The 24,700-nt window shown below is 39.2% G+C and overlaps 1 protein-coding gene across 4 annotated transcripts in view; it reads right to left on the bottom strand.

The window, feature by feature from the left end:
- The window catches only part of vps35 (VPS35 retromer complex component), a 33,522-nt gene that overhangs the window by 4,714 nt on the left and 4,108 nt on the right, over positions 1-24,700 (bottom strand). For all 4 annotated transcript variants that reach the window (XM_040147331.1, XM_040147412.1, XM_040147536.1 and 1 more), the window contains exons 4-12: positions 24,033-24,156; positions 16,341-16,523; positions 13,199-13,418; positions 8,258-8,341; positions 5,692-5,801; positions 3,990-4,086; positions 2,445-2,593; positions 1,469-1,676; positions 330-485 (exon numbers count right to left, since the gene is read on the bottom strand). In XM_040147331.1, coding sequence (XP_040003265.1) covers positions 330-485; positions 1,469-1,676; positions 2,445-2,593; positions 3,990-4,086; positions 5,692-5,801; positions 8,258-8,341; positions 13,199-13,418; positions 16,341-16,523; positions 24,033-24,156 — 1,331 coding nt within the window. The remainder of the gene's footprint in view (positions 1-329; positions 486-1,468; positions 1,677-2,444; positions 2,594-3,989; positions 4,087-5,691; positions 5,802-8,257; positions 8,342-13,198; positions 13,419-16,340; positions 16,524-24,032; positions 24,157-24,700) is intronic.

Raw genomic sequence — 24,700 nt, 5'->3', positions numbered from 1 at the left:
ATGGAAAAGGTAACAGTTTGAAATCTGTTCACATTTTCCAAAGCATACTGTAAAATTTCAAATCTTTTAATACATTTTCATACTTTCAATTAATTTCTGTATGGGATATAAATCAATAAATGGTGTAATTCATCACAGTAAACAAGAAGTCTAAATTGGCCAACGTGGGAAAATACTTTAAAAAGGGAAAACACTACAGCATAACTTCCAAAATAGTCAGCAGTAATATTAAGTACAGCAGTAGCAGTATAGAATGTGTTATATTTAGTACATGAGAAAAATCTGCAAAATCACTGCAATGCCCCTTTAATGTTGAGGAAGGGACCCACAAGGTACTGTTGATCAGGATCTTCAGAGTGGAGCAGATGGATGAAACGACCCACAAGGCTCTGCTCCTCAGCAAAGTCCTCAGGGTCAGGATCATCAGCTGGCTGGTCTGGTTGGTCTTGTATCAGTGTGGATACCAAATTCAAGATGGCATCCACCTAGAGAAACCAGGGAGGGAGTGAGGAGTTTTAATTTTGATGTACTTTTCTACATTTTTTTCCTGCTTTTGGCTGAGAGAGTGAACCACTCTGAGCTCACGTGTCAGAGACAGGTCAAGTATGTTAGAGTAAGAGTACTAAGAGATGGCAACACTCAGGCATTAACCTTAGTAAATACTAAGTAATTCTGCCCTGTCTTATCTGTGGAATCTCTGATGCTTAGCCCTGCCAGTCGATAGTCATGCACTATACATCCATCTTGTGTTGCTGGGGTGCCATCAAAGGGTAAAATCTGATGCTACTTCTAAATCTAATCATACACAATAGTTATCATAGTTATCGAGACTCCCGTTAACCCCTTGCGTCAACCATGAATTCTGCTTAAGGTCTTGCCCAGTGCAGTACCCCTAGATATTGAGTTTATTTTGGACAATTGTGTAGCATCAATTTTCATCCATTGTGTGTTTGTGTAGCACGGCTGACAGCCTATCCTTTCACAACCCAAAAATTAATTAAATAAATAATGTCGACATTGAATGATGTTTACTGTTACTGTACACTCAGTTGGCACTTTATTAGGAACACCTAGGTACAACTAATGCAGTCTAATACAAAAGTCCTGCAATAAATCCTCTTTTTCATTGAAATTGATTTAGAGAGGTGTTGATTCAGCTGTATGATAATTCTGGAAGATGTATTTTCCTGGTGCTGTTGAGCTGTATTTTGTTACACCTACCCTCATTGATATAAATGGAGTGGACAAAATAATATAGCAATAATATTGCTATCTGTATAATGTAGTACAGTTCAACAGCACTACAAACTGTGGCTTCCGAAACGATCATATAACTGAATCGACCCCTCTCTGAAACAATTGCAACACAAACTGAACATTATAACCTCCATGGGTACTGAGTGTAGTTAAAAGGCAAACAAGTAAATGTTGACAACTTTGTGATTAAAGTGGTAGCTCGGAATCCGACCTGTTCCTGTGCCACAATGGTGGTGTTGTAGTCCAGCGTGTTGCTCAGCACATAGCAACTCATGCTCTTGCGTGACTCATAGTCAAAGTACTCGAAGAGTGGTGGGAAGTGCTTGAGCTGTAGCACTGTCAGGATGTTGTTGTAGGTGTCCACCGGGATCTTCAACAGTCGGGTAAGTTCCTTTGACACTGCGCTGCTGGTCGCTATGCTGCAAGAGGGAAAAGAATGGGTCAAAGTGTTACACCTAAGTAACAACTAAGTACACTTTACTATCCCTGTTCTATCCTGTCTGTGATCATGTTTGTGATAAAAAGGTTTACACCGAGTACAAATGCAACATATGCATGATGGTATCCAGGTTTCTTATCATTGTCTGTTATCATGCTACCTGAACAACAACTTCCACTCTCCCTCCGCTCTTTTAAGTCGCCTGTCCCATTTTCTGTTTTTAGGTTTTCTCTAATGTATGAACACACTTGTCTTTTTTTTTTGGCCTCAGGCTCTTTTACTCACTGTTACCAATGCAAGTGTTTTGTTTTTTTATTTCTGAATGTGTATATTGTTTTATTGGCAGTGTTTAAAACAAAAAACTCAATTTCTCAAAATTGAGGGTTAGTTTTTTATGTTTTAAAATTACTACAAACTGCAACCATATTGTACGGCTGCAGTTTGTAATAAAGTCCTTTTTCAAACAAACAACGCTTCTATACACACACACACACACACACACACCGATGATACATCTGAGGCAATTCGGGGTTCAGTATCTTGCCCAAGGACACTTTGACATGCAGACTGGAGGAGCAGAGGATCGAACCACCGACCTTTTGGTTAGTGGGAGACCCGCTCTACCTCCTGAGCCACAGCCTATCTGACATTTCATTTCATAATATTGAGGGTATCCTATGACCATTTGGTACAGACAAAATACACTGTATTCCTTAAACCCAAGTGTGTCAAGAGTATGGGGACTTACTGTTCCAAGTTGAGCTTGTTGAATATCTCTACAGTGCTCTCCAGGACCTTATCTACATAGTCAACACGTTCAGGATAGCATTTCATTGCCAAATTGATGAGGGAGACCTGGAGAGAGACCACGTCCTCTGATGGCATGTCCTGGCGAGACTGAAGGGGGTGGAATCATATAGGGAAAACATCATCATGGTCAGTCCAACATTTGTTTATGACTTGAAGTCACCACAGCCTGGGAGGGACAGGCTAGTAAGACCGTTTTGCTGGATTATCATGTATTATTATCATTATTATTATTATTATTATCATTATTATTATTATTATTATTATCATTATCATCATCATCATGTATTATTATCATTATTATTATCATTATATTATTAATAATAATTATAATAATAAATTAATTAAATGCCGCTATTTCTCCCTCATTGCCTGCACATTCAATATCAGGGACTTATTTTAGATACAACCACGTTGGCCATAAGGTACCATCATAATCTAACCTTTGTACAGCGCCAAGAACAAAAAAGTGAACAAGAACCTAATTTCAATGCCACCCTAAAGTGAGTACCAACTGAGAAAGATGTGCAAGTGAGTTCTCAAAAGCTCAGAGGTTTTTAAAATTATATTGCCTTTTTGTGTCAAGGCACAAGTTCAGTTTGCTTTGAATGACAGAAATTTTCTGGACACTCAATGCAGAAATGAGATAAAACTCAGTTGATGGTAAAGAGTTGGTTAAGGTCTCTCGGAACTAGTTCTAAATGTGTGCTGTCCAAGCAGGTCAGAAACCAAATTTTTTTATAGTCATTCCAAACGGCTGCACTGGAAGGCGGAGTGAAAAGCCGGCTGACATGCAGTTCAGAGCAGTAGTAATCCTACTTAAATAGGCAAATAGGAAAAGTGGTCTTGTTCAGTGGACTTCAGCCGAATGAGGTCTTAACTCAATGATGGCTGAACATTAGGGCCAACACTTTGTTTAAATACTATTTGCTGAGTGTCAGATATCACACAGCTGACGACTTAATCAAAAGTGAACTGCAAACAGCTGAGTCTGCATTAGCAACACAATGACAATGGACATGACTGAGTCAGTTCCCCGAAACCCACAATTTAGTATCAAATGCACCGCGAAAAGCAGAGACGACAACTATTGAAACACCCAGCAATAGCAAGTAGCAGGCAGTGTAGTCCGTTATAATGGAACCAGAAAAGTATGTTTTTCAAATCAATTGCACTCTCCAAGCCCTCCAGTGCTTGTCCTCAGTTTGGAGTCCAGAGTTGATGTAAGAAGTGTTATAGCAATGATACCAGGTCCAATCTAGTGAGTGTTGTTGTAACTTTTACAGAAAAGTGAGTAAGGGAATCCAACAAAGGGGAGTAGGAGCAGAAAAAAACAAAACAGATATGCCTATCAATGAGGTAATGAAAATCACGTGTCTTCAACTTGAGAAATAAGTCCTGCCTGAATGGGACTTTAAACAGCATTTTTTTGGCATATATACTAATTAAATTGTCTCACAGATTAGGTAAACTTAATGTAACCTACCTGAATGACAGTTGCCACTTGTTGAGAGAAGATGTCAAACAGTTTGATCTCAGCTGGAATGCCAGGGCCATCTTCTCGATGAGCAAACAGAGCAAGTCTGAAAAACAAAATGGAATGGAGCTCAAATTGTCCATTCTTCGTTAAAGAATAACACTAAAGCCCCATTTTGAGTTAGTGACTTACATGTACAGTCACTTTATTATACTGTGGATACTGATCCTATTTTATAATATTAATTGCAACTACATCAGTACACAAGACTTGTTTCCAAAACGTATCAGGCTTGTTTAGATGTTCCTTTGTAAAGTTCTGAAATTTGTGATGAGGACGTGGGAAAGGTTTTCTTCTGATGACTCTAGGCAGGTCAAGAATTGTCATTAGGAATTGTCAGCTGATGACAATTCCACAGCTGATAATTTCTCTGATTTTTAAAACCCTGTGGTAATAGTAAACAACCATGGGCTCCACTAAGCAACTAACTGAGGATCTGAAAATGAAGCTAATTGATGCCTACAAAGCAGGGGAGGTTATAATAGAAATATCTAAACGCTTCAAGCTTGAATTTTCCACTGTCTGAATGTCATTGAGAAATGGCAGTTAAGGGGGACTGTGGAAGTCCAGACAAAATCTGGAAGTCTAAGAAAACCTTCAGCTAAATATGCAGGTCTGCTGGGCAGAAAGGCCAAGCAAAGCCCCCATATGACTGCAAAGGAGCTTGCAGGAAGGTTTAGCTGACACAGAAAAAAAGGAAGGAAGGTTTTGAAGGAAAAGACCACCTTGTAAACTGTTATGCATGAGAGTGGAAATCTTATGCTTTGGGGTTGTATGGCACTCAGTGGCACAGGAAACCTCGCACAGACAGAGGGAAGAACGGATTCCACTAAATATCAGCAAATTCATGCAGTCAATCAGGAAAGTGAAACTGAAAAGAGATTGGCTTCTAAAAAGGACAATGACCCAAAGCAGACCTCAAAATCCACTATGAAACACTTCAAGAAACACAAGCTGAGACTTTTGGAACAGCCCTCACAGTCCTCTGACTTGAACATCATGGTAAATCTATGGGTGGATCTTAAACATGCTGTGACTTGTGCATACAACTGTATAAATACAGGGTCCACTGTGTGAACACTGTACGGTGTGAACACTATGGAGTATGAAAGACTGTGAGCATGCAACAAAGAGTATCAGTAATATCAGTGCATCAGGGTTTGTATGCATTTTGTAAAATTTGTGAAGTGTGTGTTAAGTTGCTCTTTAAATGCTGAAGACTACTGAAGGTGAGCACTCTGCCATGCATGTAAATAGGACAGACAAAAATGATACAAACACTTTTAAACATTGGGCAATACAACACAGCACCTTCACAAACTATTGTCTCAAGTTAGGTTAAAAAGAAATATACCAATACCTCTGTGATGCAGTTGCAATAAAGACTGAACATTATACAGTGTGTTTCTCTAAGTTTGTTTTTATTGCATGGCTATTATATTGGATTATATTACATGGTACTCAATTTCCTACGTATTTAAAGGACACAAACAATTTACAACATTGGTTAATGAAATATTGGTTAATTTTTCTTAATCATAAAGCTCGATATGGAAATAATGACATTGCTAATACAGCAAAATGTCAAAACTAAAAGTATTTACATAGTTTCTATTTCCATTAACTTGATTTAGAGTGAATCAAACTGTACCTGTCAATGAGGGCAATGATGATGTTCTTGACATTGACGTGTTGATGAAGCTCAGCACAGGAACGCAGGAAAGGGTTCAGGGTCTGAAGGTGGAACTCATCTGGGAAAACCTTAACAGACAAGACTATTTTAGTCCTTCTTATCTATTTATCTATGAACACACACACACACACACACACACACACACACCTATATATCTATAGATATATAGATAGATCGATATCTATAGATATATAGATAGATAGATCGATATCTATACCTATAGATATCTATGTATAGATATCTATATATATCTAAGTGTGTGTGTTTGTGTGTATGTGTGTGTATATACACAATTCTCTCTCTCATATATATATCTATATCTATATCTATATATATCTATATCTATATCTATATCGATATCTATATCTGTGTATGTGTGTATGTATATATGTGTGTATATCTATCTATATAGGATAGATAGATATAGATAGATATAGATATAGATATATATATAGATACATATGAAGGTTGAAGATTCAACCAAGAACCGACCATGTTAAATTCATGGTGTGGCACTAGTTTGGAATAAAGGGCTGGCTTCATATTTGCTTGAGTTCTAAATTTAGATATTTAGGTTCTTATCCATCATGGAAAACCATCAGGGAGGCATCTGAACGGTCCTAAATTCATTCTGCAGCATGTCAGTCACCCAAAACATACATCCAGAGTCATATAGAACTAGAGCCCGATACATACGATATATCAATAAAAATCAACTGATATCGGCTTATCACAGTTATATCTGCTAGTTTAGTTAATAACCACCCTCCCCTTGAAATAAAGCTGAAAGTCTATACTTCAATCATATCTTGATGGCTTTGTTTCAAATCCATTGTGGAGATGTACTGAGACAAAATTACAAAAATTGTGTCACTGTCCAAATACTTATGGATGGACCTACCTACCTACCTACCTACCCACACATGCACACACATATATACACATATATATACGTATATATATATATATATACACATATATACGTATGTATATATATATACACACATATATACACGTATGTATATATATACACATTTATATACATATATACACGTATGTATATATATACACATTTATATACATATATACACATATATACACACATATATATATATATACACATATATACACACACATATATATATACACATATATATATACACATATATACACACATACACATATATACACACATACACATATATACACACATACACATATATACACACATATATACATATATACACACATATATATACACACACATATATATACACACACATATATATACACACACATATATATATATATATATATATATATATATATATATATATATATATATATATATATATACATCAATATCAGAACTTTTTACTCCCTAAAATCGGCATTAGCCACAACAATCCAGTATTGGTCAGGCTCTATAAAGAACTATCTTTAGCAACGAGAAGAACAAGGAGCCCTCAAACATCGCAGCAACATTAGTCATTCTGTGATTACGTGAAGAGATGGAAGACACTGATACAGCTGGAATCCACAGAAGAACTGTGGCAAGTTCTCCAAGATGCTTGGAACCGACTACCTGCCAAGTACCTTGGAAAACTGTGCACAAGCGTACCAGAATTGGCACTGTCTTAAAGGCAAAGGGTGGTCAAAGCAAATATTAATTTGTTTTAGGTTTTTTCTGTTTACTGCACTTTGTGTGAAGTTTATTGGTAAATAAAAACAATTCTTGGCACTGTTTTTGAAAGCATCCACACTTTACTTCCAGTGCCTAAAACCTTTGCACATTTTTAAATTTAAAAATTAACATTCTTTGCAGTGATTGCAGAAATTAACTTAACTGTGATGTGATACTGACTTAGACTCAACAGCTACCACAACCTTTCAGCCAGAACTAAAATCTGACATAAAAACCTAAAGCCAATGTTTAAAAATCAAGTCTGCGCCTCCACTTTCCCTTCCTCCCCACGCCCCCCCCCCCACTCTCTTTGCAGTGGAGGTATAATGGACACAATCTAAAAATGGAGTAAGTGCAACAGTGCAAGCTAGTCTACGCTTTTGCGGTAGCCATCGGCCTTTTCCTAATTATTCATATCCATTCCATACTGAAGAGACACGAAGGATGCAAGTTGACTCAACACACACTGCATCCATTCATAAGAGACAGCTTTTACTCTGGTTGAGTCCAGTCTGCAGTGTAGTAACATACACTTCACCAGTGAACCAGACAATCACATAATAGTTGCCAGATAAAAGTCTGATTTTCATAGAAATTTATACCACAGAGTCTGTATAAATTTCTGTGTAAAGCAGCATGGCACTAGGGTCTGTATGGCTAAAAACTAAGGCAGCAGCCTGCAGTGATAACTGGCATTCAAGAGATAGTAGAAACTGTGAATAACACAGAAATTGTAATTATTGTAGGTTAGTCACGTCCGTCATGGCCAATAAAAGATCAGTTCAAAAAGGTCAGTAGTGGTGCCAGCACAGATTGAACTGATGCATCCCCGGAATCTACCTGAATGATGCACTCCATTAGATACTCCTGAGCCAGCGAGTCTCTGCAGTTCACAACTTGTTCCAGCACTCCAGGAAGAACAATCTGTGGAGAGAATCAAATGAAGAGGAAAACAGTTTTACCAGACAGATGTCAAATTAGTCAAATAGCTAAATAATTGTACATTATGTGCCAAAATACATGTCGAATATAGCAAATATGAAACTAAAGACTCCCCAGAATCAGCTAGATATTAAGGATATCATGTTGAAATTTGTTTTCATTTGTATTTCTGCAAATAGCTATTTCAATAGATTCTAGGGAGTGTTTTTGCCAAGCACATCATTCCTGGAAGACGCCATCTATTGTGCTGCCACACATATTTGTGTTCCAATAGCAGCAGTCTAATTGAAATGGAAACCTTCACTAGCAGATTGTGATTATTTGTAGATAATTTACTTTCATTGAAGGAATTGGCCAAGTAAAGAAGTTAAAACTTTGGTTGGTGTCTTGTCAATATGCTACAGAATGAATCAACAGCTCAGTCCCAGTTTATATACAGTCACGGAGCACTTATTAGGAACACCAGCTTATTCGTACAATTTTCTAACCAGCAAATCATGTGGCAGCAGTGAAATGCATTAAATAATACAGATACAGGTCAGGAGCTTCAGTTAACGTTCACATCAAACTTCAGAATGTGAAAAAATGTGATCTCAGTGACTTTGACCGTGGCATGATTGTTGGTGCCAGACATGCTAGTTTGAGTATTTCTGAAACTGCTGATCTCCTGGGATTTTCACAAACAACAGTCTCTAGAGTTCACTCACTATGGTGCAAAAAACAGAAAAACATCCAGTAAGACAGCAGTTCTGCGGATGAAAAAGCCTTGTTGATGAGGTCAGAGGAGAATGGCCAGACTGGTTGGAGCTGACAGAAAGGCTATGGTAACTCAGACAACCACTCTTAACAACTGTGGTGAGCAGAAAAGCTTCTCAGAACATACAGCATGTCGAACCTTGAGGCAGATGGCCTACATCAACAGAAGACCACATTTTGTTCCACTCCTGTCAGCCATGAACAGAAAATCTGAAGCTGCAGTGGGCACAAGCTCACTAGAACTGGACAGTTTAAGACTGGAAAAACATAGCCTGGTCTGATGTATCTGGATTTCTGGTGAGGCACACAGATGGTAGGATCAGAATTTGGCATCAGCAGCATGAATCCATGGACCCAACCTGCCCTGTGTGAACAGTCCAGGCAGGTGGTGGTCGTGTAATGGTGTGGGGAATTTTTCCTGGCACTCTTTAGACACCTTAATAGCGATCAATCGTCCTTCTAATGATTACATCCAGCATGATAATACACCGCTCCAGAAAGCAAAAGTCGTCTCAAACTGGTTTCATGAACATGACAATGAGTTCAGCGAACTTCAGTGTCCTCCCCAGTCACCAGATCTGAATCCAATAGAACACCTGTGGGATGTGGTAGAACGGGAGACTGGCAGCATGAATGTGCAGCTGACAAAATCTGCAGAAGTGATGTAACGCAGTCATGTCAACATAGACCAGAATCTCAAAGGAACGTTTCCAACATCTTGTGGAATCCAGGCCACGAAGAACTGAGGCTGTTTTGAGAGCAAAGGGTTGCCCTACCCCCCACTTACTGTATGGACAAGGGTAGTCATTGTCATACAGCACAATGTACTTCACAACAGAATTTTTGACTGAATAAAGGAGGTACAACAACAAGCTGCGACCAACGGATGCCAAAAAACATGGACTGTGTCCAAAATCAACTTATTCTGACATCCAACTTCAAATTTATCATATCATCAAATTCATATTTATTGTAATTAAATAGAGTGGGGCAGAAAATATTACAGCCATCAGCACCACCAGAGCTGGTCTCTGTTCCCAGTTAACTCATTTTGTGGCTGTAATAACCACTTATTAAACAGCTTTTCATTTAAAGTTAATAAGGTTTATTTTCACCTCTTTGATGTATATGCCATAAATACATGGTTTTGAGATATAGGGGGAGGGTGTGTCATGGCTTTTTTATAAAGTGAAATATAAGATACAGCCCCCCTCCCACCTGAATAACTTTATTTAATGTTAAATAATCACAGTAACTGCAATTTGTGATGTCAGCTTGTCTTAACATACTGTACTGTGATGTACAGTCTGTTACTAAGATTGATCTTCTGGTCAGTTGCTGCAGTCTGGGGGCTGCAGCTTGTCAGGATGCCCCACTGATGGCCCATTAAATATTAATGATAGAGCTGCACACTAATGCTCATGATATTTGGACTCAAAATTAACATAATCGAGAGGAGAAAGGAGTCTCCTTCTACAAGTTATGCAGGTTTAGGCAAGACAAGATGCACTACAGATGCACTCTGCTAAAAATGACCTGAGCTCCCCTGTAAGCAACAGAACTTCAAATTTGGTGAGGGGACAGGGTCTCAAAAAACAGATAAATGTCTATAGCATTTCTAATGCAATAATGCATGATATAAGAAATACATAAAATCTACAAGTCTACAATCCATAATTTTCGACAATTTTATCTGTAATTTTAAAATGGGGACATATTATGTTCATTTTCAGGTTCATATTTTTAATTTTAGGGGTCTACTAGAATATTTTTACATGCTTTAATGTTCATATTTTTCTCATACTGTCCATTTCTGCAGCACCTCTTTTCACCCTCTGTCTGCAACAGTCCGTTTTAGCTCCTGTCTCTTAAAGCCCCTCCTTTCTGAAAAAGTCTGCACTAATTGGTCAGCTCCCACAGCCCTAGGCAGTAACCGCCTGCCAACTTCAAGCTGTGTTTCTGAACAACAGCACACGTCTGATCCTAAATCGGGAAGAAATTAACAACATCTGCAACCGAGATTACTGGTTTCCATAAAGTTTTCTCAGGTAAATACTGCTATTCATCTCTCTCTGTCACATGATGTTAGGTTAGTATTTATGCATAAACTCTCATAACCGTAAACACAGACTCAGTTTTACCTTTGCTTTTACAGTAACATCTGTGAGAAATGACCTACAGAGAGCCCAGTGAACCTTTAGTAGTGAGAAGACAGGTAGGTGGAAAGTGTAACATTTCAAGTAATTATCTCTAGTAAAAAACCTAATAACCATACATATAGTAAGTACTGTAGCCACTGTCCCCATGTATTATCCTCATTATACACGTTAGTTATGTCAGATCAGTAGCACTTACTACCATTAGGCAGTAACTTGCATGAAACAGACTGTATTCTGAACCATTTCAACATAACTTAAAATGGAATTACAGATCTTACAAAGTAGCTTGCTTATTTACAAAATTTTGCTAATTTATTAAAAATCAAAAACTGAAACCTGTCATTTACAAAAGATTTCAGACCCTTAATTCAGTACTTTGTAGCAGCCCCTTTGGCAGCAATTACAGCTTCAAGTCTTCTTGGGCAAGTCTCTACAACCTTTTCACATCTGGATTTGGGCAGTTTATCCCATTCTTCCTGGCAGATCCTTTCAAACTCCGTCAGATTGGATGGGAAGTGTCTGTAAACTGTCATCTTCAGGTCTCTCCACAGATGTTCTATGGGGTTTACGTCTGGGCTCTGGCGGGGCAAGGACAGTAAGAGACTTGTCCCAAAGCCACTCCAGCATTGTCTTGGTTGTATGCTGCAGGTCACTGGTGTGCAGAAATGTTAAACATCGCCCCAGCCTCGGATCATGTGCACTCTGGGGCAGGTTTGTATACAAGGACCTCTCTGTATTTGTCTGCATCCATACTTCTCATTGTCCCAGCCGATGAGAAGCACTCCAATACCATGTTGCTGCCACCACCGTGCTCACAGTAGGAATAGTGTTTGCTAGAAATAGTGTTTGGAGTTATGCACAATTTTTGTCTCATCGGACCAGATATTCTCTTTTCCTTATGCTCTCAGATTCCTTTAAATGCTATTTGTGCAAACTCCAAGTGGGCTGTCATCTACCTTTTAATCAAAGTGGCTTCCAACTGGCCACTCTACCATTGAGGCCTGATTGGTTGAGTGCTTCTGAGATGGTCGTCCTTCTGGCAGGTTCTCCTATCTCTGCAGAGGACTTCTGAAGCTCTGTTAGTGAGTGTTAGCGAAATGGGTTGGTTTTTGTCCTGACATGCAGTTTGAATTGTGGGACCTTGTATACACAGCTGTGTGCCTTTCTAAACTATGTCCAGTCAATTCAGCTTGCCACAGGTGGACTCCAATCACGTTCTAGACAAATCTCAAGGAATAGCTAAAGCAAACAGGATGCACCTAACCCCATTTCTTGGTTAGGACACAGCAAGGGATTGAATGCTTTTGTAAATAACAGATTTCAGTTTTTGATTTTTAATAAATTTGCAAATATTTCTGAAACAAAAGAAATGGCACGTGACACGTGCAGGGTTATGTATCATGCTCATGAGCTGCTTTGTTTTTAACGCTTGGGTTTAATTATTGTGTGTGGATTTGGAGTCAGATCAGCGATTCTCAGTGACTGCCCCTAAATTCAGTTTGGGAATCTCTCTGTCGAGTAAAGCAGTATCTCTTCTGTCCAACAACATGCAATTAAAACTTAACTGCTCTTCCCACTCACATATCTTTGTGAAGTAGGTTTCTCCTTTCAGCCACAAAAACAATATTTCAGATTTCATTTGTAATATTCAGTATTAAGCTTATTAAACCTATCAACTTAATAGTTCTAAATCAGAACCGTAGGATTCACAGCTGTGAAGCAGCTTGTAGCATTGGTCTACAAAACTAACATTAGCTCAGGCTACTACAGTGCAGAGCTTTCAGTAGGGCTGAGAATCTCTTCGCAACTCCCTATTTGATTTCAATCCCCTGTGCCACAGTTCCCATTTCTTTAACATTTCTCTCATTTTCACCAACCAAATTCAAACTGGGCACTCATGGTTAATTACATGTTACACACACACCTGTTTGTACTTGTCCACGTTGACACCCTCCAGTTGGCTGAGGCGAACTAGGTTGGTGCCCACCAGAATCCTAAGTTCTTGTCGTTCCTTTTCTCTCTTCTCTCTGTCTCGGCTGTGACCCTGATGCTGCATTCGAACCCATAACTTGTTCATTTCCGCAAAGTTCAGCAGGACAAAGTCGATGGAGTCATTGATATCACCGGTCATCTCCTCTGACCCCCTGTGGAGTAGAGACTACAAGTTTAGAAAAAGGAAGCATGTCAAAATATTTGAAGACTGGGTTAAAAACGACACATTGTGTCATGTATGTTTGCAAACAAAGGATCTAAACTATAGGTATAAATGAAATACTGTAACGTTATCATTACATCACAAGATGTTTCCACCATGAAGTAACTTTCAAAGGAATGTTTCACCACTCACTTTATTTCCAAAAGAGAAACATGAAGCTCATTATCAATCTTATGCCTGTGTGTTGAGTACAGAGCCGGAATCAGGACTTGGTGAGCTTAACTTGGCATAAAGATTGGGAGCAGAGGAAAAGCTGCCAAGGTAGCACCTCTCTAAAACAGTTTCAATAAAAACTGAACATTATAACCTTCATAAAAGGTAGGATTTATTGCAGGACTGATTGGTGTATTCGACTGAATTAGTTGTAATTAGCTGTACCTAATAAAATAGGACCTAAGTTGAGCTTGAAATCCATTAAAATGCCACTTTACTTTAAGAAATCAAGACAACTACAGTATTGGAATTGTATTGTTTTTGGTCATATATTTAGGGTCAAACCACCAAAGGTGTTGGAACACTATTAGAAAACTCCTGCTTCCAGCTGCGCCTTGAGATCCTGTCCATGAAAATCACAAACAGGATCTGTGACAAGGGACAACCCTGGCGGAGGCCAACACCAACTGGAAACATGCTCGACTTCCTGTCAAGAATCGGAACACTAGTCTCTCCCTGGTTATATAAGGATCAGATGGCTCATTGTAACGGCCCCCGTACCCCATGCTCCCCACGTGTCCCCCAAAGGACCCCTAAAGGGACACGGTCGTAAGTCTTCTCCAAGTTCACAAAACACATGTAGACAGGATGAGCAAACTCCCATGACCCTTCAAGTAACCTTGCAAGGGTAAAGAGTTTGTCCATTGTTCCACACCCAGGTCGGAATCCACATTGATCTCCTGGATCTGAGGTTCGACAATCGGTTGGAGCGTCCTTTCCAGCACCCTGGGATAAGCTGTCCCGGGGAGGCTGAGCAGTGCGATACACTGAAAAATTAAGAATACCCTCCAGTCCCCCACTTTAAATATGGGAATCATCACCCCAGTCAGCCAGTCTAAAGGCACTGTCCTCAAACTCGATGCGGCATTGAAAAGGCGTGTCAGCGAAGACAGGCCAACAATGTCCAGAGCCTTCAGCATCTCAAGGCGAATCTCATCCACACCTGGCACATTGCACTTGAAGAGCTTCTGGACTAACTCAGAGAGCTCTCTCATAGATATGAGTGGTGCTTCCCCCGAGTCTTCAAACTCGGCCTCCTTCTCAGCGGACATATTGTCCAAGTTCAGGAATTCCTCAAAGTGCTCTTTCCACCGCCTAACAATATCCATCAGTTAGAGTCAGCAGTTCTTCTCCCTCACTGAAAACAGCTTGTGCAAGAACCTGCTTTCCCATCCTGAGTGGTCTGACTTTTTGCCAGAACTTCTTTGAGGCAACCCAGAGTCCTTCTCCATAACCTCCTTGAACTCCTACCACACCTGGGTATTTATGTCCGCGACCGCTGCAGCCCTTCTGGCCCTCCAGTACTCATCTGCTGCTTCAGGAGACCCCGGGTAACCCATGTCCAAAGGGCATTCTTCTTCAGCTTGACAGCCTCCCTGGGATCTCAGGTTTCCGCCATGACAGACACCTATAACCTTCTTAACGCAGCTCCAAACAGCCCCATCCACTATGAAGGCTCTGAACATGGCCCACTTGGATATCATGAATTGGGAGTTGAAGACAGGGCCGCAGACAGCCGCTGATAGGGCCCTCAGCCAGGCATCCCCAGGCCACCCTCACTACACGTTTGGGTTTATCAGGTCTGTCCAGCATCCTCCCCCACCTCTTCACTCTTCTGTCGTTGCGCACGTGAGCAGTGAAGTCCCTCAAGAAGACTATAGTGTCCCCAGGTGGTGTCCTTTCTGGGACCCAACCCTGAGACTCCAAGAAGTCCAGATACCCCAAACTCCTGTTTGGTGCATATGCACTGACAACATTTAGAGCCTTCCTCCCAGGAATTTGCAATCACATGGAGGTGACCCTCTTGTTCTCTGAGGAGAACTCCAACACAGCAGTGCTCAGCTGTGGGCTTGTGAATATCCACACACACACAAGTCATTCCCTCTCTCTTACTACCTGATTTCCTGTCATCTCTGTACTGTGAACTTTTTAGCAAAAGCATAAAAGGCCTTTTGATCAACAATGAGGGATTATTCATTATGAATAATTCATAAAAACAGGTTCTACAAATTGTTAGTAAAGTACTGAATTTAGGTCAATAACACTCAATAACCCTGATTATATTTATTACTCAGTCAATATTTAATCTCATTTGCTATAAGAAAAAAATGTGTGTCCAGGTGCCTAGTGGTCTACAGCACTTACAATGTAACCGAAATGCCAACAGTTCAAATCCCACTAAGTACCTTTGTTGTTGAGTGTCATCCTCCTGTTTGTCTCTCCTGTCTATTGTGAACTGTATTTACAAACATGGTGATACAGCTGTAAAAGTTGAATTAGGCATATATGCCAAACAATGTGCTTGGAACGCATAAAATGCCCCTTAATTAACATGTTATATGTATTTAAACTGTGCATAAACAAAAAAAAATTTTAAATTACAATTTGTGGTTTTAGGGGGAGTTAGTGCTGGGACAATTTACAACATAGAGGACTTTCTTTGTGAGACAACAGTGCTAACCACTTCAACACCACCAACACCTTTCAAACTCGAAGTGACGGGGGGATTGTCAGAGAATTCTGATGGTAGTAGCTCATCTCAGTGAATTAGAATGCAAATACTGTTTATGTTGGAGAATAGCATGCTATGGGAAAGAACAAACAAGAGATGCAAAGAGAAAAAGCTTGACTTGCTTACTCAGACTGCTCCCCATCATCTGGCAGTATGTTGCGGGTGCATTGCAACAGGTAGTTTCTGAGGAAGAGGCCCCTGAGTGGGTGTTGGACACCACGACACATTTCGACCAGGTCCTTCAGAATGTCCTTACGAGACTGGGGGAAGGAGCGAACGTACACCACACCCACTGTGATTAACAGATAGCTGGGGAGAGAAGGGCAAAGCAAAGAGTCTGATAAAATATTCATTTTTGCCAATACTTTAAAGTATAAACCCCAAACAAACATCCACCCCAGACTCTCTTCCCTCTACCAGCGCTGCATGCCAGGCAGCGAGTCTGTTTTCATTAGTAGCAGAGGGAGGATGATAGGGGACAAGATGAAGGAGTTATAGTGATGGATTTATATGTTATACATTTTTTTAAAAACTTCAGTTACGGGGCATCCAGTGGCCAAATGGTTTAGGCACACACCACATTACCGCAACATTCACAATACAATTCCCAGTAGCATTTTTAAGTCAGGAACTTTATCCATTTTTTTTTTAGATTTGTTTCCTAGGAGATATTGAGTTAATATGGTGTCATTTTTCTGTTGCTACTCTAGAAGCAATATTTTTGTTGTATTAAAAATATAAATAAATTCTTATATGTTCTGAATTTTCTGCATAATAATAAAAGAAAACCAGTAACAGTACTGGACTGATAAGGAGTATAGACAAGAGTTGTAGTATCAATAAAATCCTAATGTTGCCCATCCCTACTGCCCATGACAAAGCTATACACTATATACATCTTTGTGCTCAGTGGTTTGTTGAAAAGTAGGAGCGCATGGTTCTGGTCTAAATGAGAATCACTATTTTTTCAACTTCACCTCCAGCAACAGTTGCAGGCAGTGTGCAGAAAATCCTGAGCACATTACAAACTTCTCCAAAATTAGTCTGCAGTAGCATCTTATAGATAGCATTAAGGAGCTCAAGAGGAGACAGAATATTTTGAAATGTGGCTTATCTCAACTCTGTTGTAAGATCCTTTTGATATTTTCTTATCAGTGCCCTGCATGTTATCTTTAATTGCTCCTCTGTTATTTCTTTAAGTTTGAAAATGGAGGCAAAAGTTTCACAAATGTCCGCTGTTGTCTGGAACATTGCCCTCAAGTCTCTGATGATGCCTTCCATCTCAACAGAGAATATGCTGTTTTGGAATATAATCTCTGCAAACATCCATCCTATCATCTTCTGTGTTGTCATCAAGCATGTATTACCTTTTCCATTCACTCTCAAAGTGACTTAATATTTGTACCCTTAATATCCAAAAAAATATCAGCTGCCTAAAGAAACAGGTTTAACTTCTCAATGCACTGTTGAACCTTTACCAACACCGTGAGAAGGATGATAGCATCAAAGATGTGGAAATAATTCTTCAGGACCCTAACTTCAGACACTGCTTCACCAGTCAAACTGCACATGGCTAAGACACATCCTAGTGCCTCAGTGATTGAGAGCAATTGATATACCATAACTCTTAGAGCAGCAAGTCTGGTGTATTTTTCAATTTAACATTGTGATTAGTTTCCATCGAACTGTTCCTCTCTTTAAATAACTGTGACTTTCATAATTTAATTCCTTGTTAATTAAAATACTTTGAATTAAGTAATACAGTAAGAGAGTGATAAATGTAAGGTTATTAGTAGTAGAAACACCTACTGTGCAGTACTAATGACAGACATTCACACTTCTGTGTTGATGTTTTTGTGCATCTGAAATTACTTCTGAGAATGTTGATTAAGACCCAGCGAGCCAAAAGCCCCATCCATCTCATAAGTGTGGGAGTGAATTTCCAGTTGTTTTCATTTTGTTTTTTAAGCAAGACAAATAAGAGAGAAAAAAAGAAATTATTCTATTTTAGAAACTTAGATTATCTCATTTTGATTTCCTTATTTATTTGGATTTATTTTGTTGAAATCTGTGGTTACCAAACCTGGACACTTCATTTAAATATATTTTCAGTTAAAACAAGAGAAATGAGGAGAAACTAAATTACTTCCTTATTTGGTAGTGACAGATTTCACATTAGAATTATCATGAAAAACTATATTTTTTAGACTGCATATAATCCCCATGTATTTGACAGGTCTAGTTAACAATGTCTTTTCTACACTTCAAACATATCACTAGAGGGCACTCCAATACTGTGTAATGATTTCTGCTGGGGGGCAGAGGCTGGTCAGACTTCAGAAGGACACTTAACATGAGTGAAGTTAGTGAAGTTCTACAAAGAAGAATGACAGGAGGTGCCGTCATGACTTTTTTAGGAGTTTGTGTGTGTAGTTAAGTAGAATAATTCCCCCCATTTCTTTGAGGATGCTCAAATCTAACAGAGCAAATTATGCATATGAAGGAACTGATTTTACATCTAACATGGGGAGCATTCTTAAACTTCCTTACAAATTAAGTGAAAAATGGAGAACTTTTGTTTGTGATATGCAAGAGCGAAGTGGTTGGAGAGCATTCATTGAGATACCAGTTCAAATCATTCAGATCCATTTTTTGTCACCATTCTGGACTCACAATCTAGCAACTCTAAGGCGTCAAACACTCATGACATAAAACAAAGAAAGAAGGGAAGCAGTTTTGCCACCAATGTCACTGCAGTAAAGGAAAGTTAAAACTCAATATAAGGGAAACCAACCCAACCCAATCCATGAACGTAATGTAGAGAATACATTACGTTCATGGATATTATGAGCCATACAACAGAATTAATTGGAGGCCATTACTGTATTAACTTGCTATTCAGACAGGCAAATCCCATTTTGCAATATAATTGCTGTGTTGCAGAATAGTGCCTCCAGAGCCTGAAAAGAAAAGTTTCACAAAATTTGCCATTTTAAAGGAGGAGTATGTCACATTTCTAAATGACATGATAACTCTAGGACATGCTGAGAGGGTGCCTGACTACAAAATGCTGAGGGTTGTGTAATGGCTGACATCCAAGCCATGTTTCATTACGTTCATGTCTCAGATAAGAATGTCAACTTTCTCTGCTTCCTCTGGTGGCCTCATATTGATACTGCACAGTCTCTAGTAGAATATCATATGAAAGTACATCTGGAGCTGTATCATCACAGAGTTCAACAAATTGTGTTTTGCAGAGAACTGAAGATGATAATGCAAAACATTTCCCTCTTTTAGTGGTCAGTACAGTCAAATGTAACTTTTATGTGGATGAGTGCCTGAAGTCTATGGCATCAGAAGTGGAAGCAGTTAGAATGTTTAAGGATTTGACAGTGGTGATGTAATTTGTTGAGGACAACAGAGTGAAGGAAAGCATGGAACTGGAATTGGACACAGACCAACTTCAAGTTGAGTGAGCACTAGAACTACAGTGAAAGCAATGAAACTACTAAGTTCAAGTTCGGGACCTCAGCACAAGAATGGCCAAAGAGCAGATGAGGCATTTTGTCAGTGGCCAGTTCAATGTATAACCCCTTGGGATTTCTAGCTCCATCACTATGCCAACCAAGTTACTGCTGCAGGAGCTTTGTCAGAGAAACTTGGGCTGGGATGAAGCTATTTCCCAGTCCTCTTTTAAGCAATGGTCCTATTGGCTGAAGGTCCTCCAAAAGGTAGCAGAGTTCAAAGTGGATTGCTGTATTAAACCCAGAGACATTGGAGACCATGTTGTGGCACAGATTCACCACTTGCCCAGTTGTCAAATCAAGTTGGAAATGGAACAGTGTCTTACTTGAGATTGGAAAGCGATGATAAAGACCATGTTTCATTTGTCTTAAGAAAAGCCAGAGTTTCTCAATTAAGCAGACAACAATTCCTTGAGTGGAACCCCTAGCTGCAGTTCATGCTTTTCGAAGTGATAAGATGCTGCAAAAGGAGTTGCAACTTTAGCTGAAAAGAATCAGTTTTCTGGACTGACAGCACAACAGTCCTTAAATACATCCATAATGAAACCACACGATTCCACACTTTTCTGGCAAACAGAGCCGCTGTTATCACTGAAGCAACAGATGTTGACCAGTGGAGATACGTGAGTTCAAAAGAGAATCCAGCAGATGAAGTGTCAAGAAGAATGAGAGCTGAGGATTTCCTCAAAAATAGGAGATAGATAGTTTCTCTATGGGTCAAAAGAGGACTGGCCTAAACTGGATTTGGATCTTGACATGATTCCTGCACATGAACCAGAGGGAATTGACAGTGAATGGTATTGTGAAGGATCTGGAAAATGCAACTAGCAGTTTAATTTGTTGCTTTTCATCTTGGATGAAGCTAAATACCTCTGTGGCTTGGTTTCTGTTGTTCAAGAAAATTCTTAAGCCATTGGGACAGCAGAGAAAGGAGTTTTGTGCTCAGTTAAGATAGTGGTGAGATCCAAAAACAAAGTGAAAAGAAGAATTCAGAGCTTTAAGGCTACACTCAAAAGGACAGAGTCTGCTCTGCCCTAATATAATCTTCACGAGTCAGCCACTCATTCAATATGAGCAGAAAAATCTGTTCAAAGCTGAACTCAAGGATGGCTTTAAAAACATTCACAAAGAGAGTCTATTTTACAAACTGGACCTAGTGATGGATTATAAAAATGCTCAGAGTGGGAGGCCGGTGGAGTAAAAAGTAGCCCTGCCAGGAGAGTCCAAACATCCACTCGTCTTGTCCAAAGAACTGCATGCATCCACTCTTATTCTGTGCCATATCCATCACTAATTGGGACATGCAGAAAGAAATCATATGCTATCCAGATTAAGCCAGAAATACTGGATTATTAATGCAAACTCTGCTGCCAGAAAAGTTATATCTGACCCTGTTGTTTGTAGACGCAACATAGGAAAGGTTCTTGAACAGGAGATGACAGACTTTCATGTGGTGAGAGTGTTGCCAGACAAAGCTCCTTTCACAGATGTTGGCCCAATCTAGGTTAAAAGGGGCAGAAGATATGGGATTGCTTTCCACCTCTTTCATCAGTCTGTGCACTTGGAAGTGGCACGTACACTGGATACAGATTCCTGTATAAATGCAGTGCAGAGGTTCAACTGCAGACGAGGCCCAGTCTTAACTATTAGGTCAGATAAAACTTTGTTTGAGCCAACTGGAATCTGAAGGAGAATCTGGTTGCTATGAGCGATGGTAAACCGCCATAAAATGGGGTTTTAGCACACCATCAGCTTTTCATCAAAGTGACATCTGAGAGCATTTGATTCGTTTAATGAAAAGTGTTCTCACTTCACTTCTTAAGCAGCAAATTCTGGATGATAAGGAACTCTCCAAACCATTTTCTGTGAAGTTGAGGAAATATTAAGTGACAGACCCATCATAAAAGTCTCAGATGACCCGGATGACTTTGAATCCCTTACTCCAATCACATTTGATGTTAAAGGGCAAACCAATCATGCCACCAGGACTGTTTGACCCAAGTGATCTATACATCAGGAAAAGGTGGAAGCAAATACAGTACATGGCTGAACTCTTTTTGAATAGATGGATTTCTGAGTTTTCTCTCTTTCTTCTCTATGTTTTTGTACGGTCATCAAAAAGAAGATTCACTTATAGTATGAAGTTCAGGTGAGGGAATAGCTCCTTTTGAATATAAAAGTAATTGTGAGTTTATACACAATTTTGGGCCAAATTGTGAGTTTATACACAATTTTGGGCCAGAGTGTAGAAGCTATTTATTAGTTTGTTTCTTGGTTTTCGTAATATTCATAAATTTGCTCTGAGTATGGATACTTTAGTTGTATGCTTTATTTAGACTACATTTTGATAGTAATTTTCTTTTGATAGTCATTTGTTCAGTTTTACTATTTGCTTATTTAGCATATTTAGTTTATCTTAACTAGTATTTTATTTATTGAGGTTTTGTTTTCTAAATTTGGTAAAACTATGGGCACCTGAGTTTATTTAGGTAGGTAGGCAGGTATAGGACCAGCATACACTTTGGTGGACCTATAGTTTGTTTTTGTTTTTTTTTGTTTTTGTTTTTTTTTTTAAACAGAGCAAGAGAGGCAGCAGAAAACATGATTCCTTTGTTCTTCTGTTTGCTTGCTTGTTTGGGATGAATAAATCAAGAAACAAGGCTGTGTTTGGACAGTGGATTCTTTTGCCTGTGTAAACAACATCCCCATGGTGCATCAGTGGTCATTTGAGTTTATGTTTGATTTAAGACTGTTTGAAGATAAATAGCCACTCCAATATATTTAAAAAGAGATTGGTCTTTATTCCTGACTGGGTTTTTCTGTTTTTAGAAGGCTGAGGACTTGTTTTGATACTCTCTGAATGTTTTTAACAAATGTTAACAAATAGGCAACAAAACTACTGCACAGTACTTATGCCATATTTTCCCTGCTGTGTGCTGGTTAATGTTTTTGAATTTGTTACTTAAACAACATTATGGTGGCCCCTGAAGACAAATCACATACAGTAAGGTGAATATGCTCGAAATCCTGAAATTCAACAAAAACGAAAACAAACAGGAACACATGCAAAAAGAATTGCAACAACAGAAACGCTCTGGGAAGCTAGAGGGGGGGATGGGCTCAACTTGGATAAGCAGTAACGTTACCGACTTTATGTACCTAACCTAACCTAACCCTTTTAGTAGGTTCTGATATTTTTTCAAGCGGGAAAGAAACCATTTAGATTTAGAATATGTGGTCAGTTTATCCAAATAATGCCTGTATGGAAACTTGCTCCAACGTTTTCAGAGATGCGACCCGCAAGCCGGATGAGACTGGCCAGTCATCTCAGCAGTTCGCAGTCCGGCTCCCGCACAACTGGCCTGTCAATTTGCGCCATTGGCCAAGGGAGAACAATCTTATCTCAGACAACCCTTTGGTAATATACCACTGGCTCTGTTGTCCTATTGTCCACAGAATTTTGAAATATTTTACAATTCCTTTTGCGAGAGAAAATTTGGTCTCAGAGTTGACATATAGTATTTGTTGCTGACATGTTTTACTGGACTTTGGAGTTCTTATATGTGCAGGTATATCACCACCTCTCGTAAAGACAAAAAGATACAAATAAAACTGAACAGATCCAGTGCGGTAAACACCAATAATTTAATTTGTAATTTACTTATCGGCCAATAATGTATCTACCCTACCCACAACCAAGTCAAGATAATATTTTATTTCTTTATTATGTTTATGAAAAGTGGGATTAATGTACATTCTGCATTTAATTAATTGAAATGTTTAATTTTAAATGTTGAAATAAAATATTTTTTCAGTTCCAAGGTTTTTTTTGCTTTCTAGAGGATCCTTTTGCTTGGTGATAAAAGAGAAAGATTAAGTAAGTAGCTGAGCTGAACTGTTGGGTAGCGTGTGTTTATTTCGTTCTTAATGTACCAGTCTTCTATAGTCAAAGTGTAGTGCACCAAGCTAGACAATAACATCGCTAGTGTGGTAGCAGAAACCACCAGTACCTGTAGACCCATCCAGATAAACAATCACCAGCCAACACCAAAGTAAATAAAAGTGTAAAGTCAGCACTTAACCCTCTTAATCATTGTCTCACATTAGATCCAGTGTGCTTGAGTACAGGCCCAAAAAAAGTCACTGTCAAAATATAGAAAGCAAGTTCTGTCTGTATTTAAAAGCTTTTCCATTTTTAATTTGATTTGCAACAATGTATTCAAATGTGTTGTGTGTAGTTAATGTGAAAGACAAACTCTGTGTTTGATGGAAGTTTAGTTTAGGTGGTACTTACAGTCTGGGGATGATGTTCCCTGCATACTGGACCAGCTCATAGAGATCTGCTACCTTGCGTCCCTTGGCAAACTCATCCGTCAGATAAACCTCTAGGTAGTGGAGTTCGTCAGAGATGGCCATATCTAAAAAGACTGTTAAGGACCAGTGCAAACCCACCATGAATAATCCCCATGCAACAATACTTGTTTTGCCATATGTACACAGTGCAGCAACTTCAGCTTCAGTCTACACAGGATCATCCATCATTTCTTCAGGCACAGTACTGCACAGGTCACCCAAGTTTCTTAGCAGCACCTTAGAGCCCAAATCAGACAAGGAAGGATCAAGTAACATTTCTGTAACTCCTCTACATGGCTGAAAGGTTAAATACAAACAGAGATATTAAATTAATGTGTTGTTCTGCCTTCGTAGACTAATTCTCCACAAAAGAAATCTATCTTGAGAGAATTAGATACTAAAAATAAATAAATGATGGCGTTTCTATGCAGGAGGCATTTCAGCCGCATTTTTCATTCGCTCATCTCACACCAGCTGACATAACATATGCACTTCTATTTTCATCAATCCAGCTGTCCACACAGACCGTGCAAATGTCTCACGTTTTACTCACACTATCGCTCATAAATGTGGCCTGAAGCGGCCAAAGTCACTCAGTCACAGACAGAG

Source organism: Xiphias gladius, chromosome 1 (genome assembly GCF_016859285.1).
Source record: "Xiphias gladius isolate SHS-SW01 ecotype Sanya breed wild chromosome 1, ASM1685928v1, whole genome shotgun sequence".
NCBI classification, from domain to species: domain Eukaryota; kingdom Metazoa; phylum Chordata; class Actinopteri; order Istiophoriformes; family Xiphiidae; genus Xiphias; species Xiphias gladius.
Note: the sequence above shows the minus strand (reverse complement) of the source record. Positions and strands in the feature narration are given on the sequence as shown.